The sequence below is a fragment of the Phaethon lepturus genome, unplaced genomic scaffold (genome assembly GCF_000687285.1).
Source record: "Phaethon lepturus isolate BGI_N335 unplaced genomic scaffold, ASM68728v1 scaffold8462, whole genome shotgun sequence".
Taxonomy (NCBI): Eukaryota; Metazoa; Chordata; class Aves; order Phaethontiformes; family Phaethontidae; genus Phaethon; species Phaethon lepturus.
The window spans coordinates 57,686-77,318 of record NW_010525497.1 but is presented as its reverse complement, the minus strand read 5'-3'; the positions used below and the strand labels follow the sequence as shown (position 1 = coordinate 77,318).

At 36.8% G+C, this 19,633-nt stretch overlaps 1 protein-coding gene across 1 annotated transcript in view; it reads right to left on the bottom strand.

Annotated features, from left to right (window-relative positions):
* Positions 1-383: 383 nt before the first annotated feature.
* LOC104617443 (voltage-dependent calcium channel subunit alpha-2/delta-3-like) overlaps positions 384-19,633 on the bottom strand; it is a gene marked incomplete at its 5' end in the record, with an annotated part of 39,790 nt that continues 20,540 nt past the window's right edge. The window contains 4 exons of the mRNA XM_010282764.1: positions 384-792; positions 1,631-1,713; positions 2,526-2,638; positions 19,196-19,307. Coding sequence (XP_010281066.1) covers positions 700-792; positions 1,631-1,713; positions 2,526-2,638; positions 19,196-19,307 — 401 coding nt within the window. The remainder of the gene's footprint in view (positions 793-1,630; positions 1,714-2,525; positions 2,639-19,195; positions 19,308-19,633) is intronic.

The window sequence follows — 19,633 nt, the reverse complement described above, 5'->3', positions numbered from 1 at the left end:
AAAGTATTGAATTTTGCCATCTGCAGGCAAATCAACCAATTTGATCTAAAGCTTGCCCAAGTTAGGGAAAAGGCTTTAATCAGGCTTTGGCTCACTTTCTAAATGTGTCTGAGATGGTTTATAGCTATTTCCAGAAACCAAACCTTCACTATAAATCAGCACAGCATATTACCTGCTTAGCTTCATACGTGCACATGTGTTTCCTTGACTTGTTAATAAAAGCTATTCTGCCTTATTATAAAAGCTAACTCCACATTTTCTTCTCCGAATCTTTTCAGAAATAAGCTAAAAGCATAAGAAAACATCTTCCACTTATTTTATTCTCTTCCCATCATTAATTAATGGAACAAATATATTATCATACTTAAAATACACTCTGAAACTGTGATTTTAATATACTTTATTGAAAAAGTACACAGTTTTAAATTGTTTTCAATGGGACAAAGCAATGGTCACCTCTATTTACCAAGTCCTTTTTTGATGAATCATGACTGCCATATGCCAAATTCACATCTGCATGACTTGCAAAGTAAAAAGATAAATCTTTTTTCAACATATCTTTAAGAATTTATATCACCAACAGTTTAAAATCATGAAATGCTGATACTCTGACTATAATTCATGTCCTCTATGTTGCACCATTTCCCAGATCACAGTTTATCCACGTATTAGCATGCCAATTGAACACATCAGTCAATGTCACCTTGAGAAAATCGTCAATAGCAGAGGAAGAAGAACAAGAGGAGGTTTAGCACTAAGGCCTGAGACACCACCACATTCTCTTGCATTTTCCTAAAGAAAAAAAAAAGGGGGAAAAAAATACAAGTCATTACACTCAATTGTGATACATGACTATTTACCAAACTACATAGGCAGAAGAGGATTGGTGCAAACAACAAAACCCATGAACTAAGTACACTCAGGAAGTAATACAGGTACACATTTTCATTTGAACAAGTTTAGATTGTAGACTGAAAATGAGCATGATAACAAGCAGTAGACATTCCTCTCCATGCTGTATTTTAGGTCTCGTTCTACATTGCATTACACCATCAAAGGCATGTTACTCCCCAAGTAAAACAGATGCCTATGAACATATGCCATACAAGCCACTGTAATTGCATCCCGGTGTCTACCAGATCTCCTTGGCACTATAGAAATAAGAGTACCATGCAGAACACAGGGTAGTAAATATGTGTAGCGATCCCTCCAAAGCAGTACTATGTGTAAACATAACGACTATAGCCTGACAGTTGAGATACTGAAGCTAGTTACTGAAAAAAACATTAACAGCACAAAGTTCCCAACCATCTCTAATGAGGAATCTTGTGGTCAGTGCTTGAGCCAGAGTAAGTTCTCAGATATTCCTGGCTGCCAGTCTGTGCTCTCATCCTACCACATTCTCTTATATGATACAGAACAGTCTACAAAAGCAGCAAGTCAAGACATTGTCAACAGGAGTACTAAAAAGATTTGTAGCACTCACTTCCCCTACTGCTGTGTTCTGAATGTTCAGAATATTTCTGGATGCTTCACCTTAGAAGATAGTTTTCCTATTTATTTTTTAAAATAAATAAAACATCTGCTAGAGTTTAAAGAAAGTAAAACTTAAGTAGAAGTAGAAACTTACTTCAGGGTGAAATCCATGACAAGATTCTGGGCGTCTTCTTATCTTCTGAGATTTTAAACGTTCACATTTAAGGGATTCATTATGTACAAGGTAGTTAAGGAGAGATCTTCTGAGCATTGCATTTTAATGTCCTGAGTTTATGTGAGGGTTTTGAAATGAATATAGTGAAAATCTTTCAGTTCCTTCCTTCCTCTCCATCAGAAACCCAAGGTGATACATGTCATAAACACATGAAAAAGAAGGTAATTCCAGTGCTTTCTCTTCAGTGATCGGTAGTTTACACAGTATCATTTGCACTTACACTTCTAACCTGCCTTTCCATAATAAGTCTGCAATAAAAGCACACTGCAGGCTCCTTTTGATAAATTCCAACTTATGTGAGAAAACAAATCCTGACCTATAGAACAACACAAAATAAATGAGGCAACTAAAAATCAAATGATATATTTACTTTGCTACATTTTTATATTTTTGGAAAGCAGGATTCTGAAACATTTTCAATAATCCATTCCAACCAAAAAATAAAAAGATATATGTATTGTAAGGAGTTTTCTAAGTTCCAATATCAGGAGCTTCATTCTTTTAAGGAAATTACATACTTAGGGCCTAATCTGAAAGATGTTCAGCTATCTAAAGATGACCAGGACCTTACGATACTTAAAGATGTACATAAGTACGTTTGCTTAATTTGTGTTGGCTGTTAAAAAAAAGGGGAATTGTCCTTGAAAATAAGTACGAATGCATTCTCAGGTGGCTTAGTTTCAAACATCCCCAGCACTTTATAATGGGCAATGATGCGTTCTTCAGTCATGTAATGCAAGTTTTACATAATAAGAAATTTCTCAATACTTTCATATTGAATTTCTTTCTGAGAACTTTGCAAATAAAAGGATATACCTTATTTCTATAGGTGCCATGGTAATTGGTGGGACAGAATCACAGAAACACTCATTATCTACTACCACCATGAAGAGATTGCTGCTTGGGATTTGCTGGATAACAAAAGACCTGCAAATTAAAAAGAAATCAAATAATGGTGACATTGTCCGTATTTCTGAGCAACAGGTTTGGTAGGGTTTTTTGAACTTGTCAACACCACCCGTATCATAGTCACAAGTATCATTGACTTCATATATCATACTATAACTCCACACCTTGTAGAAGTAGAGGGCCTTGGGCAGTGCTTCCCTCAGTTCACAGAATATGGTTGTCCATTTTAAGATGCACATGATGCTGAAAAGTGCACAGTGAAGCAGAACAGATAGGCTTATACTGCTGAATTGCTAATGCTGCGACTGGGACACAAGTGAATTACCAAGGAGTTTATCAGATTTCAATACTGAATCTCTGCTCTATTATGAATACCTAGCTATATGCCTATGATCTGCAGATTTTAAGTACACATGAAACCGATCTGCAAAAATAATGAAGGTTCTCCTACAGCCGCATAGCGGTAACTCACGGTCCCAAACCTTAGCCTCTACAATCACATTAGGGCCCTTTTTCACTCTGGGTCTTGCTTGAAGCAACATGAACTACTGAGAAAGATCTCAGCTTTCATCTGTACTCTTGAGAGTAATTTTATTACTGAGCCAACAAAACAGAGATTAAGCCTCAAAATCTTCCTAAGCGAGGAGATTTATTTTAGAATGACGTCTATATGATACAAATATGGTGATAACTCAGCACCACATTCAAATTAAGACAAACTAGGCAACTCAAAAGGAGAGCAAGAAATAAAGACATTGTTTGTAAGAAGGAAAGCACCCAGGGGAGACCAGGAAAGGATCCTGTGGGCACTATTCAATGATCCACATACTTACAATGAGCTGAACTCTTAAGCACATACCAAAGAGAAAAAGGGGAGTAGGCAGAGCCAAATAGGCACTGCTTAGCCTTTTCTTTGAAATTCAGGACACAATACAAAGAAAGGCTTTAAGGCTCAGACCCAATTCTTGATAAATTTTTAAAACAATCTGTCAGAATTTATATATCGTATCAACAGAATATCTGCCATATTGAATATCATTGAAATCTGGCAATTCCAGGAATGAGGTGTTTTTCAGTGCGGTATGCTGGTAAATGTACAGAACATTAAGTGAGGGTTTGAGCACTAAGATGATGTGGAGAGAAACATATTTTTCCTCAGACATCTTTATTTAAAATACATATTGTCTTACTAAAATAACTCCCTGCTTTTTCCAAAGATCACAGGAGATGAAATAGCAGAGAGGGCAGGGAATATTCAAACCTAGCTTCACACACAAAAAAAAAAAAAAAAAAAAAAAAAAAATTGGAAAACTTTAAAATGTTGCCAATGGAAAGATTAAACACTTTTCAGTATTTTTCAAACTTACTGAACCTCCATTAAAATTACACTTAGAGTGATCTGCAATATGTTAGCTTTATGTTTATACATGAAATATACATTTATGGCATAATGTAAAAGGCTGAACTTTATAAATGTACCTACCAAACAGCTGGAGCATGTAGCAAGACTGACATCATTGTAATGGAGCATCTGTGGCTTTGTGGATTTGTGTGTGGGAGAAATGGGGCCAATAAAAGGAAAGGAGGGAAAATCTTTAACAGACAATAACACCAAAATTGTACTGCATGAACTTCTCAAAGGAGTTATGAATAAATCAAACCCTGAAGGACAGAAAAAAATATTAATTTTATTCCCAGAAATTGTCACAATTTGGATTTTGTGCACTCAGAACTAGTATTTATTGTATCTTTAAAATCATCTTACAAAAAGGATCTGAAGGGTACAAACTGTTGTAACGATTAACTGGACACTAAAGGATTCATTTCTCTTTTTGATGGCAAGGGCGTAATCACTCTCCTGTTGTGCCTACAGTCTGCCTGACCCCACGTCCTTTCGCGATAGCCCCGTTTTGTGGCCCCCAGATGAATGCTGAAGCCTGTGAGAAAGCATGTACCATATAGCCAGGATGAAAGGTGCCATTTCATGGAAGGTGGGCACATTTCCCATTTCAGTTCTTTCACCCACTTCTCTGGGGTGGCCTAGGGGCTGTACAGTACAGGCTACTGCCTCCCCAAAGAAGGGGGGGAGTTAAAAAAAATGGGGAGCTTTTCCTATCACTTCACCTAGCTGGAATTAAAAAAGAAAGCACTTTAACCCTGAGGGAAGTTTCCACTACAGAACTATGATGCTGAATAAATAACTATATGGCTTCTCTGACAAAATAGCCAAAAACTACAAAGGGTTGTAGGAATGAAGTGACACAGAAAATTTTGCTAGACCTAGTAATTTGGGGAATGCAGTATGCGCATGGATTGATGGAAACTATGAATTAAAGGAACTGCAAAGAGCAATACATCAGGTTAAGTCAAAAAAACTTTTCTACTTTTTGAATTATATGATCGATATCAACTAATTACACTGGTTCAGTTTACCAAACAGTGAATATTCTTATAAAGCTACAGTCTGCTTACCTAATATAGATGTTTGTGAAGTGTCTAACCTTATGGTGACTGCCACAGAACATGTGACTGTCATCTAAAGAGCCATAAAAAGATGAAACTTTTGGTTCACTGCAGCATTTTTTTTCATAGTGCATAATAATATCTCAACTAATATCTTGCAAAGTGAAACTAGCTTCTCATCCACCATACCAGAGGTAAATTCAAAAAGCCCGTTATTTTCCACAAGCAGTAAATGAATGTTTTCCCTTTCACAATTCTCAAACATAATCTTGAAATGAAGTTGTAAAGCCAAGCACGTGTCCTCACCAGTCATTGACTTGTGAGGTCACAGGCAAAGGATTAACAAACATATCAACAAGTGAAGACAGAGGATTGAAGACAGAGGTTGAGTTGAGCAAATAATTCAGGGCAAAAAAAAATTTATGTCCAATTTAGCTTTCTTTTCTATTAATAGAATGTGCACGAGCAAATTATACTTCTTTCAGCTGCTGTAATTTAAGATCATTTCACAGTCATGAAGTATTCTTACCCTCACTAGGTCAAGGGCAAAGAAGCTTCTGCCAATCACAACCACTGCAGTTGCTCTGTGACTATTCAGATAATTCACATGACACTGCTTCCATGCCCAAACTGGATGAAGCACACAATCATCTCAGCAGCAGGTCTTCTGTTTGAGTTCAACGTTCAGTTTCCATGGTGACGTGTGCGTGCATCTTTGAAATTCATTTTCAGTGAATGTTCTTGCCAGTAAGTCTCAGGAACTGAACATTCACAGCAAACAAAGGGTGCATAAACATTCACAACAAAGTCTTTCAAATACTGAAATATTCCACCAAGATGTTTTACTGCATACGCCAAGATTCAGTTGCAAGGGAGAAAAACCTCTAGCAAAACAGCTTCCGTGGCTGCAGTGGGAAATAAAAAAAGTTGCTGACAAAGTAATGAAAATGGTCTTGTCTTTTAGGCGAGCTCCACTGCGAGTCCCTAAAGTTTCTATTACAATAAGCATTTCTGAACACCTGCTGGCTTAGGCCGTCATTTGTGTCACTGGCAACATGGGAGCCAACTCTCAGGGACAGAGTAAGGGTTTTTATGGAACTTTATTGCTGGTTTAACAATCAAAAGAAAGTCTATGCTTAATAGCCTATGTTTAATATTTATGGAGAATGTTTCATGTTTAAAGGGTAAAGCTCTTTTTGTGTTAAATAATGTAAATCTTTTGATTTGAACCTTTTTCCTTTACACCAGTATCATCACCATAATTTGATAGTGACAGCACAGAAAAAAGCCTTGCACATGTCTCCATATATAAAATGGAAGAGACTGTTGGGGTTCCTGTTATGTTGAAGCCACGTTGAGTCAGTAAGAACTTTATTAGTAATTTCTCCCCAATCTTTCATCCACTGAGGAACTAGTTAGGTTTATCTGATGTGCAGGTTCAGAGGCTTAAAACAGACCTGAACACAAACTGCTCCTTCACTTTGCAGGGAAAGTGAGGAAGGAAGACATTTAATACTTGAAAGGTGTGGAGAGAGAAGGGGGAAGAAAATCTAATCATGCCAAAATATTTTATTAATGAAGTAAAGTAAGAACAGAGAGTAAATCTGCAAGAAAGTCTGTATTTTGAGTCAAAGCATTACACAACACTTTTCTCATCTTGCACACGCTTTATCTGTTTCTTTTGAACCTATTTCTGTATCAGCCCTTATAAAAACATCTGTACAAATATCATAGAAATTGATTTGGAAAAAGAAATCAGATTTGTGTTTCACTAGCAAATATTTGCTCAAAAATGTGTTCCTTGAAAATTAATTTTTCGTTGTGGAATGAAACAGGAAAAGACTTGGAATTCAAGTGCTGATGCGTTCATAATTACATTTGCTAAAGTCGTGCTTATGAAGGCATGATAAGAAGAGACACTTTTAATGTGTGTCTGGTGGCTAAATGACTCTTCCCACAGAGAACCAGATCCTTCTAATTTCTTAAGATAGCCTAGAATTTGGAAAGCATCATAATAGGACTGTAATACAAATCTTGGAGGGCAGTCACACCAGCTGCTTTTATGCATGTAACTCGGGTTCCTACATTCGAAGGGTAATCATCTCCAACTCTGAACAGAGTACATGCAGAGACACAAACTATTCAAGGATAATTCAGAGCAGGAGCTTGGCTTCGGTGATCTGAATCATCCTCTGCAGGAGGGTCTCTCTCTCTCTTTAATGGCTGAATAATGACCCTGCAGAGAAATGCATCCTGAAGGAGGTGAAATGTGATGCCTAAAGCTAAGTGCAGACTACAACACCTGTTCGAAAAGAGCCAGCAAACTACCTTCAAACCCATTTTTTCCCCAATTTGAATCTTTTCCTTTTGCTTGTGTATATATAAAAGTTTTCATACAGTTATAGCATATATTATATTATTATAATAATTTATTCCACAGACTATGTTTTAAAAAAACCAAACCACCAAACAACCTAATTTCAAAAATGTCAGCTCTTTTTCTTATTATAAGAATTACTTTCTCCTGTAAGGAGGAATAATTAGAAGATATACTTGGGCAGTAGAGGAGTAGGGACCGAGCTGACACTACCCTTGCTGCATTGCCCTCTTTCCACACTGTGTGCTTCCTGCTCTTCCTTTCACCTTCCAGCCTCTGAACCTCTAGGGTGGCAAGTATGAGTAAGGCAACTGGGAGAGGGACAAACCTCCCAGGAAAAGGAGGAGATATTCGAAGACGGGGGGAAAGGGCGGGGATGATGGGACAGACGGTGTCGGTGCCCTGTGGGAAAGGGACAGCGGGAAGAAGGTTATTAGTTGCTGTAGCAGGTGGCTTTGTTGTGGGGCCTCCCACACTGATGAAAACAGGCGCAGCAGTGGCAAAGCAGAGCTAGACCATTTTTTCTTCCTGGCAGCAGTAGTCATGAGGCTGCTATAATCTCCTGAAGTATGACCACCAGTTTACTGGTCAACTTGAAGATCGCACACTTCTGTAAGTGACTTATTTCTTTGCTTACTGCAGCTCATCGCTTCACTACAACTACCTGAATCATTTTGCTACCTGATGCAAAATCTGTGTGTAGTAGGCTTAACATCTTGTCTCTGAAATGCTGCTGGCTTCAACTTTCCTTTCCTAACATAGCTGGATCCGAAACAGGCAAAGCTAAGGTAATTCAATTTTAAACATGCAGGAGATGTGTCTTGTCCAGCTAAGCAAACTTAACCTTTAAGTTGTTTACTTTCTAGTATTTGACTATAACGTCTGCTATTAAAGGAAATCGATATTCATGTTAAACAGCTTAGTCTCTGTATTTCCATGCAGGAGAGAAAATCCATTTCCCTGTCCACTGGTGTTGAGTTTTGGACAGGATATAAGACCTGAAGTTTCTCTACTAATAAGCAGCCACTTAACACAGCCCCAGACACACCCAAACTTAAGGAACCGTATCGAATGCAGGGTGTTTTGTATGGGGCTGAGGGTGGGCCAGACAGCTGTAGAGAGGACACAGACATATTAGACTGTTCAGACGGAGGATCCCAAGTACCATCATTTATTGGTCACTTGCACTGAACTATTTCTCTTTTCCTGGCTTACAACCATGCTGCCATTAGCTGGTGGCCAGCGACGCCGCTACATGACTCGTTTCAAGAGCAAAGAACAGCAATAAACCTCCTACGAGCAGTCAGAAATCTCTGATTTTCAAATCCATTTTCCCCTTTTTCCTTCAGACAGTCGCAAAGGTTGCAAAGTGTTTGAGGGAAGAAAATGAATGACAAGCAGCACAGAATTCTGAAGATACTTACAGGATAAGATTACACTTGAGGAACCAAAAAATTTAGAGAAAATATCTTCCCATTATCCTGCAGAATGGAAGATATTTCTTTGTAATTTGAGGATGATTTTAGCAGAGCACCAACATTAATTCAACTTGTTTAAAAACAACGCTGTGTGTTTCTAGTTAAAACTTAATTCTTGTTTTCTTACAGAAATACTGCATTATTGTGCTTTGTTTTAAAACACGCTTGTTCGTATGTAAGAATTATTGATCTATACGGTGTACTTTACAAACAATACGCTTTTTTATTTTAGAAATATATGCTGCTATTAAATCTGTGCTCATGACAACAGATGTCATGCAGTAGAGTATGGGGTCACAATAAACACATGGCTTAGGTGGGATTTTAATCCTATAAACATTTAAATGGCTGTTCAGATCCATCTTTAATGTCATGTTTAGAAGTTTTCACAGCCTGATTCAAGGGTAAAAAAATCTATATGTGTATTTTTCATTTGTTTCTGTAATGACCGTAGGAATACTTTAATACTATTGTTTAATGTTACCGTGATGACTGTGGGGTTTACATTCAAATTATGACTAGAATAATATCTCATTTTTGTGTTAGCATATGTCACTCCTTCACATACATAAACATATCGGTAATTTTTAGAAGGCATTAGAGAAGTTCTTTTAGCTACCAGTTGTTTTGCCCGTGCAGATGAATCCTACACAAAGCATGGAAGAATTTCGCTGTGAGTAATCTGAACTGAAATAAACTGAGGGCAATATTTTCAAATTGTCAACCTAAACACATGCACAAAGATATGAAAAAGCAGTCTGAATTTCCACAGTACTCCACTCTGATAGCCCCCACTGGGCGCTCCAATGCTTGAGCATCTCTCTAAATTCAGCCATTTGCCTCCAGGCCTTTCAGTGTATTTTTTTAGTGCAAACCTGCATTAATGAAGTTTGAGTATTTTGGATTAAGGTTAGTCGTTACTTTGGGATTACATTTCATATCTGTCAAATTTGATCTTTCCTATTTTTTAGAGAAAGAGAAAACATACCAGCACCAGGGTACAGTAAATGGAAAATATTGTGCACTCTGCACTTAAATATGTGTTACTCACATAACTGTTGGTTGCAAATGTTCAACCCTAATGGTCTGGAACAAACTTTAAGCATTCAACTGAAGTGCAGATATCCGCTGTGCTGTTTCCCAACTCCTATCATGTGCTTTCCAGGCTGCTGGCTACATTTCCAACCCACATTTCTCTCACTTATCACATTTTTTAAACGAATGAATGAAATGTTTATATCACAGTCAAATTGGGCTACTTGGGTTTTTTTTTTTCCCCCTAGATAAATGATGATAGAGAATGGAATATCTTTAATACAATTTATAAAAATAACATATACGCCAATAACAACATATCTGAGAGCTGGAGCAGTTAAAGTATATGCAAAAAAAGTAGCTAGTGGTTCTCGCACACAGAGAGAGACAGATAAACTCTCAGCCTCAGGCCTGTAACCTGACCCCATGCTAGCAAAATATCGCTCCCACGTATAGCCCGACAGTGTAGCGCGATTTGATGTCACTATAAACATACCTACTCAAAGCAAAGCTTAGAATCAAAGATTTAAATCAACAATATCATCCTCATTGTTCCTGTGTCTGCTGAAGGCTTGCAACCCCAGAGAGCTGTGGCACGGTTGGCAACTGCTTTGCTTCAGATAGGAAACCCCAGAACGCCATTCCTCTCGTTATCAACCAGGGGATGCTTTCTCAAGTAACTGATGCTCAGATAAGAGCACCTTACCAACTGCATATTAAAAGCGTTACAAATATCCCAAAGCTTTGAGTATACAGCATTTAGGATGAAAAAAAGTACTTTGTGTAATGAGGAATTTGACAATACTCCTCAGGTTTCTAGTCCAGCCGCCCGCCTTTATGAGGATGCAAGATAATGGAGAGTTTCAGATCACTATGTTTAAAATGGACTGCAAAATTTTTGCAAATAAAACAAGCTCAGAAATCCCAGAAACTTTAAATATGAGTCAAGGTTCATTCCCCTAAACAAACCTGAGCTCACTTCTGACTGTGTGGCATAACTGGGTCTCCACAGGGAGAATGGGTACCTGATTCTATGATAAACTGCTCGCAGTGAACAACAGAGTAGATACAGTAACTGGCACAAAGCAAATCATATCAGAGGTGTCTTAACGCTTGGACTTCTTGACAGTGGCACCTGGTTAGCAGGAAGATGATCGGGAGGCCAGAGAAGTTATCCAGACTGGAAAATGTAGTTCTACTACAGCATATTAGCCAACATGTGTTTTTAGCAGAGTTTTTTTAGCCCTACTTAAGTAGCTGCAGTTTGTACTGAGAGACATCTCAGATAATGCTTTTAAAATATTAGATGATGTCTAAGCTAGATAGCTAGATTCTAAATACCATTTAAAGAGTAAAAAGCCAGTTGATTTCCTCTGATTTAGAAAGGCTCACAAATATCACATGACATCGTAAAAGCAACTTTTGAATTGCATGAATTGGTAACTACTCATTTCCACAGATTTAGGTCTACTCTACTCTAAAAAGATGATATGGCTCTAGCAAAGAGATACACAACACAAACTGAAGTATAAAAACCAGGAATGATCAGGAGATTCCCATCAAAAGTGTAATAAATCCTAGAACTGAAGTGCTCGTCGAATGTGCCCACGGTGTGCTTTATAAGGATGTTAATTTATTCTTGTAAATACAAACTTTAGCAATGCTTGAGAAGGCCACATCTGAAAGAATTAAGTGCGTTGCATGTCATCTTCTGCATAGCTAGTTAAAACTCTGTAATATTTTAGGTAATACATAAATGGTCCCCGCACGGCACTCAAATCTTAAGATTCGTGTTGCTTTTCCATGTTAAAGGCTATTAAATACCTGTTAAGCTCTCAAACCCTTTATAAAGAGAAGTGCTAAATGAACAGATGCCTAAGTCATGTTTTCATTGTTTTTCAATCAGACTATAATATAATATGAATATATTGTAAACTGAAACGAATTTCCTAGCGTTAGCAATTCTTCACAAGTGTGCCTGGCTTTAAAAATTCACTGCAATGTTTTCCAATTTTAATAAGTTTTCTTATTCCAAGCCATCTTTGATAAATATATTACTACTCAGCTCAATATATTATGGCATTGACACAACTTTTTAAATCTCCTGTCATTACAAAGCATCCTTTCATTATGTCAGCTACTATCTATCATTTGGTTAATATTTATTACTGTTTATTTGAAATGCAAAATTATGTTGCCTTTTAAGTAGTGGTAATATTTACATTTTATGACACTACTAAGCTTAACTATGAAGAGTGAATGGGTAGAGATCACATCCCTCCCACGTAAAAGTTTTACATGTAAACTTCTCAAGTAGTTCAGCTCTAGGCTGATTGGGAAGACCTACGTAGCGAGTTACGAGAGAGCACATCTCATCCTATTTGTCAGAAAAAACCCTACAGTGAAACCAATGACAACATTAACAGCCCATATTTCTAGGAAGCTGACCCAAGTATCTCCAAGGTTTTACAGTACTTACAAATGGACCACACGGTCAGTACTAGGAAGTCTCCTAATGAAAAAGTTGCCCACATCTGCAAGAAAAGGCCACTGCGCCTTTCCTCATCTTTCTCTTCCTTCTATAGAGTCCCCCTCTCATTCAATACATATTCCTTGCCATTAAAAATGCCCTTTGAAAAAGATTACTATGGTCAGAATTATTTTTACATTAAATATATTTTTCATCTTTTTGATCCATAGTGATTCTTTCATTCTTTAGCTTTTTTATGGTGATTACAATGCCAGGCAAATTGAGAGAGAGAATCTGAATACAGATTTGCATGGTTTTGTCAACTAAATAAACAAACTCCAAGGTTTTGATTTTTTGGGGGAACACTCTGACATAGAAACTGAGAATAATAATGAAAGACTATTTTCAATGTAAGGTGGCATTCTGTATATAAGCAGCTACAATACTCCTGAATTCAACAAGCGCGCTAAAAAAAGTTCTGAAAAAATGAATATTGAAAATCTTTGTCTATTAAAAAAAAAAAAACTCAAGCAAACAAAAACCACTTGAAAACTGCCCAAAGGATTGTTAAACTAATGACTGACAGGCACAGACCTGTCTCGTAATTTATATAAGTCTTGCCCTATTATTTCATATACCTATTTTCTCAAATGAAAATAGTAATTTACAGTGTTTCCTGAACTGGTAAGTCAAAATATACATTATCAAAGGGTAGAGTTAAATTACCCGTACAGTGACTTTAAATTACACCTGCATGACAAACTTTATAATCACTGTTGCCTTTGGAGTGAAAAGGAAGTTACTCAGCATACAACTGGAGATGTGTGGGTAACACACAATATAGAATTTTAAACTAAGTATAAAGACCTTTAATAAAAATACTAGCAGTTGAAATTGCACAATTTGATACCTTTTACAAGGCAAGAACAGGGGAAAAAAACCACTTTTGGGATCTTCTAGGTTTTGGCTACTCTAAGTTTCTACCAATACTGCTTTTACCACCAATATAAACACTTTTTAACACTCATAAGTATTCTGCAAGTCTGGAAGATCTGATTTTCAAAACAGAAGTGCAAGATGACTCTATAGATTAAGATTTTGATTCTTGAGACTTCAACAATTAACTATTGAAGTATGCAAAATACTGAATTTCCCTTGAAGGTACTCCTCGACTTCCACGCGCATCTAAGCAAGCTATCGGAGATTAAGACCTGTTCAACATCGCCAAAATCAGCAGTGAGCAGCTTGACTATAGCACGCCTGTGACTCAACACAGGCATAGGTCAAAACCGTTTCTGTGCATGGTATCACATGTGTACTCGGCATGGTTGCTGAAAAGCAAGCATGTAAAAACACACAGTCCGAAGAAAGTATGGTGAAATTTAGAGAACATTTGGTTTTCTTCGGGGTCCTAACAGGATGGATACAGCAAAATGAATACAACCCAAAACATCTCCTAGAAGACTGACTAGTACTGCCCAAACTACTCCAGGGAATCTACAGGGATATTCTGCTGTATGTAGCTAGAGCTCCAAATGAGAAGAAATTGGCCCTTGATGCTTTGCTTGTTTTATACAGCAAGCTGATTTGTTTAGAAGTAAACTAACTACATCTGAAAAGACAAATGATTATTTATTTCATGGGAAATTGAACTGTGTATTTATTTACACATTTTAAACACGATCAAGTACAGCAGTTTGGCAAGCTTCTGCTGAGAAAGAAATGCAGAAATATTTTAGCAAATGGCGGTACGTCTCAAGATTAAGTGGTTTTTAAAAACCATTACCTTTTTAATGTCTGCAGATCGCACTGTTCCTGACACTAATATACTCATGCCCGGAACAATCTGCATCTAATTTGTATTGTTACTTATCTCTTACTGCCACAGAAGTGCATTCAGTGGACAAGTCTGAAATTTGCCATTATACATCCACACGAAGGGTGCAGTGTCATCCTGAACTAGAATTCCACTGCCATTTACCTCTTTTTTTGGCAATGAAGAGTACTCAATGCCGAGGCTATAAGAAAGCAAGAGAAGGCATTTGGTTTATTGATGATTTTCCCTGTTAAATATTTGTCTGCTTACTAGCACTCCCATGGGTCAAATATATAATACGTGGGACAGTGTTTAATCAAGTAAGTGGTTCCTATGAATTTAGCAGGCAATTTACATGTGATATACAACAAAGTAAAGGGAATACTTACATTCATCTTGCATAATTAAAACACACACGTAAGTCTTTCCCAGGGCTAGGATGATTGTAGCTACATATTTCCTTGCTTCCCTAGTGAAAATATGGCTTTCCCGTATTTACTTTTCTCTCTATTTTGTGTCTTAAGACTGCGCACAAGTAATCAACTGGGAACAAAACAGTTTCTCTGGGTTTTTGGTATTGACCTTGTGGACCCATGAGTGCTGCAATTAAAAGAGAAGGGGGCTTTGCTCCCTGGGTCACTGGAAGTAAGGCCAGATTTTTGTTCTGCGTCCAAGTCCAGTATGTCATCACACATGAACAGGAGAGGTTAAAAGGGCATATTTTTAAGGATTTCACTGTGCAATTGCTGCCTGATTTGTATACACATAATTTCTCTAGTCAAACATGCAAATTTAGCAACTATGCACTTCAAATGGTTCCTTGCAACTTTGAAATTTTAAAATATATACTTAATGTATAAATAGTCAGATGAGTAAGTTGCTATACCCACACTCATAGCAGTTAATGCTATTAATGTTATTAGCTAATGCTAACCCAGTTAATGCTGAAATTAAATAGTTTTCCTAAATGAAGCTAAATGAAAACATCTGAATTTTCATGAAAAAAATGAGATTTGCAATTAGAGAAAACTTTTGTTGTTTGTGCTACAAAAAAGATGAGTAGATATACTAAAAAGATCAGGTAACTTTCTCTGGTCAGATATCGTAACAGCCATCACCCTTTCCAATTTGTAACAACAACTCTGTCCTTCTAAGGATGCTTTCCTTAGACATTTTTAGTGCTTTTTAAGTATTACCAATTAAACTTTGCAATGCTGAGATCACCAGAAAGCAAAAACTGGTGATGGAACCAGGGAGAATTGCTGAAGCACTTTGGTTGACATGCTTACTTGTATTAAAAATTGGCTAATGCATTGGGGCAATACCTCATAAAACTGCAAGCAGCATTGAAATACTTATTTAGCCAAAGATTTCAAATTTAATGTCGAATCAAAGACACATCTCCGAGCAACACAATGTCTTCAAAACCTATACCAAGTGCGTTTGGCATTAATGTAGTTCTGACTCAACAGAAAGAGTGCCAATTGACACTGACAAAGAAAAAACATTTCTCTTCAGCAATTAACTATTTCCAACAGTGAAGCTGCCACAGAACATTCAACAGTTTATTATCTGAGATTTCAGAAGTAATGCTTGCTTTTAGTTTTTTTGCTATAAAGGGGAATAGCTTTACTGGAAAATATGAAAGCATTTCAGATTTTTAAAAAATCCCAGTTTTTCTGTCTTGTTGACAGTGCTTAGAAAATGTGGGTTGACTTGTTTTTGATTGCTGTTTAAATAACACATTAATTTAATAATCGTTGGGATATTGAATAACAACAAATTATGGGTTGGGACAGCCAAACCCTGACCCTAATGACATTCTTATGTTAATCCTTATTTTCTTTTAGGCTCCTGCTTTCTTAATAAAACCTATATTTTTGAAAATCGCTTTTAAACATTGCAAATTATTCCAAAGTAGCATTTATTTTTTGCTAGTAAGGGATAAGTTTACATACAGAGAGTGTATTTTATATGTCTGTATACATCTAGTGCCTGACTCAAAGTCCGCTTAAGTGCGTACATGCCCTTCCATTGATTCTCAGAGCTGATTCTCAGAGCTGGCTGAAAAGGTGAGACGGCTATTTATGAAGTAACTACTATGTAGTCCTTCCTACTGTGTGACTTATTTGTGAGGATACTTTGATTTAAATCTGAGCACCCATGATTAAAAATTATGATTGCAAACTTTGATCAGAAAAAGGCTTAGTTTTCATAACTACAGTCAGTAACGGTTCCTCTCGGTAACTGTGACGTGCAGAGTATTTCTATCAGATCAGTAACAGCACACCCAGGATGGAATAAGACTGAGCCTCTGACTCTCACTATGTGACCTTGTTGACTATGACTTTGTTAGCAATAACACAGTATTTGTGCTCCAAAATGTCTTATCTAAGTAACATTATATGGTTTCAATTAACATCAGTCATCATTTTTACTTCTACTAAGAGACTGCTTTTAGTCTCCTTTTTCAGACAAGGGCTCTGTAGTCATGCCTGCCACTGCTGGAACAAAAGATACTGACTTGAATGACTAACTTGTGACAAACTTTCTTGCAGCAGAGTATTTGCACAACTTCTGTTTGCAAACCCGTTCACAACATACTGACTTTTTCAGTGTCTTTCAAATAGGTTTGCAATCTTAGAGTGGGTATATATTCAGCTAAATATTTACAAATATATTTCTCTATTTGTGATCAAGATTTGCAAGTATATATCATAAACAGATTAATCTACAACATGGTCCAAGGAGGGCACAGAAAATAATCCCACTGACTCAAAGGGATTTGACTCGAGAGCCTAGTACGCAACAGATGCTGTGCAGATTAACCATCGAACGCAGTGTCAGTTCAAGACTCACTGTATGTAAGGTTGAACCCTAATTTTGACTGATTGAGCCCATGATTCTCAAATTACAAGTATTAAGCAATACACTTGCTTGTAAAAATATCTATCGGTAGTGAGGCCATGAAACAGAAAACTGGGTCAGAAGATGTAGGTCTACAAAGGACTTAGGGTCAAATTCCTTAGCTGTTCTGCGGGAAATTGTCCTGGGTTATAACAAAAATATTTGGAAGCCAATGCAGTCTGCAATCTTAGATGCAATTTGTAGATTGTTAATGACAGTGGGTAAACGGTATAACGAAGAACTTTCCCATGAGAATCTAATAGTTCTTCTGGATTATTTCTTTAGGTTTTGCCATTGCTTGTGGAGAAAAATAATGGGTGCCTTGAGATCAGTTTGTAACTTACAGGGTTTTCTTTTATTTTTTTGTTCCACTGTGGAACACAAAATGTTTTTCTATGAAAAAGATCTTAGCGCATTATTTTTGAAATACTATAATTTTCACTAAACTCAGTTTCCAACTCAGTGCTGTCCAAGTATTGCAGAATTGTGTTATTTTTGAAAGTTATTTCCTTTGACCTGAAGTTACCTAAGAAGACAGACTGAAATCTGCATTCCTTTGAGAAAACCTGGTCCCGTTAAATTAATCTTCTTTTCATGGAATCATGTCTGTTTGCAAAATTTAAACGTAAGTGATGTATGATAATTTGTTGCACAACTTCTCAGTAATCTTCTGCTAAGTGATCACAAAATAAGGCTGCTTGAATTCTACAATGCTGGCATGAAGGACTCATAGCAGTGTAACATACATTGTATTTGATATGTCAAGTGGAAAAGTCACTGCTTGATTCTGTTGAATTTGTACTTTCTGGGCAGTGAGACCTATTGTTACATTTAAAGGGTTCCCTAGGATCAATTTACAAAGCACTTTCATACTTCTATCCCACAAAGCCATATAAAAAGAATTACTCATACCAGACATTAATAAATTCCTTATAATTAAAAGTTGGTCAGCAGCAAATTAAAAGTGAATATTAGCACTTAGAATATACACTCCAGTGTACTTACTCCTATTTCTTGTTTTAAAACAATGAAGATATTGAGGAGGAAATTTAGGAGCAAGTCCAGAAGCACACCTATTGACTTGAAAGAGAAGAAGTTTTCACCTTTATTTGCTAATTGCATATCGATTTAGTCTGGAAAGGGACAGCTGTAACAATTTTTGTTTAACTTATAAATTTTTCCTGACATTTATATTGATAGGCAAATTATTGCTGTAAATACTAATCTCTTTTGTGATGATGACCTCCCAGCATAAAGGCAATCCAGTTAAGAGACTTACTGAAGTAGAGAAATTTGCATAAACCATACCTATGCAGTTCTTCAGTTAAATTGTACCATAACTACAGTAAAAACGTCACTGCACATAGGCACTAAATGCAGAGAAAAAACTTTTTCAGTATGAAAGAGGAAAGCTAGACTGAAGTCTTTCTCTTCTTTTAACCTTGTGAGGGACAACTTCACAGTAGCGCTGACCGTAGAACTGACAAGGTTGCAGCACTGACATGTGAGATTTGTTACTATTAACTCAGCTCCCCAGCACTGAAATTTTGGAGGACAGATTTAATCCTCTCCCACTCTTTCAGCCTCACAATTCTAAGAAGGAAACACCGTTTGGCATTCAAGTAAAACAGCCAGATCTCACTGTACCACAAGGGAACTTCTAACCTAGCCAGCAGGGTTTCGGTGCCGTATAGGAGAGCTAACAGCACTAACCTTTTTGCATCTAAATCTTTACAGAATATGCCCTTAGCATGTATCTAGGAAAAGTCTGAAAACATTCATTATTCTCTGAAATTAGCATAAGCCTCTACTGCTTTTACCTTTTTTGGTAGAAAATAATAGGCACTCTTTAATTTAAGAGTATCAAACTTTTAAATGACCCCTGTAATAACAGAAATGACACCCTGATAGAGGTCATTATCTAAGATAAAACATAACAGACTTGTATGTTCTTCAACACAACCTTGAATAATTCAGTTTTACTGCTTTGTCACAAACAGTTGTATAAAAAAAAATTGAAAGGGCTTACTTGAAACAGTCATCGCAAGCAATATTCCCCGTGGTCTCCTTTATAGTGCGTTCGGAAACAAAAGCTGGATATTCAGTATCACAGGGCTCTAGGGTTTGTTTCAACCTCTGCGCTATAGGCACAGAAAAAAATATCTTGATGTTAACATGGGAAGAACAGCACACAAAATTCTGAACAACATGAGATGCTGTATTACAGAGCTCACAGAGAACGGAAATGTTACTCAGCTTCTGCCACCCTGTGAGATTTCCTAGGCAGTGCATAACACTATTTTTTCAATTAAAAAAAAAAAAAGTTTATCCAAGGAATGTAATTTTGTAAGATATAACTGTTAGTTATTCATGGTTTAGGCATCACCAACCTACTTTACATTTATGCACAAGCTTTTATTCTTTCTCTGTAGATTCAAGATGGACTTACTGTCATTTTTATTTCAGT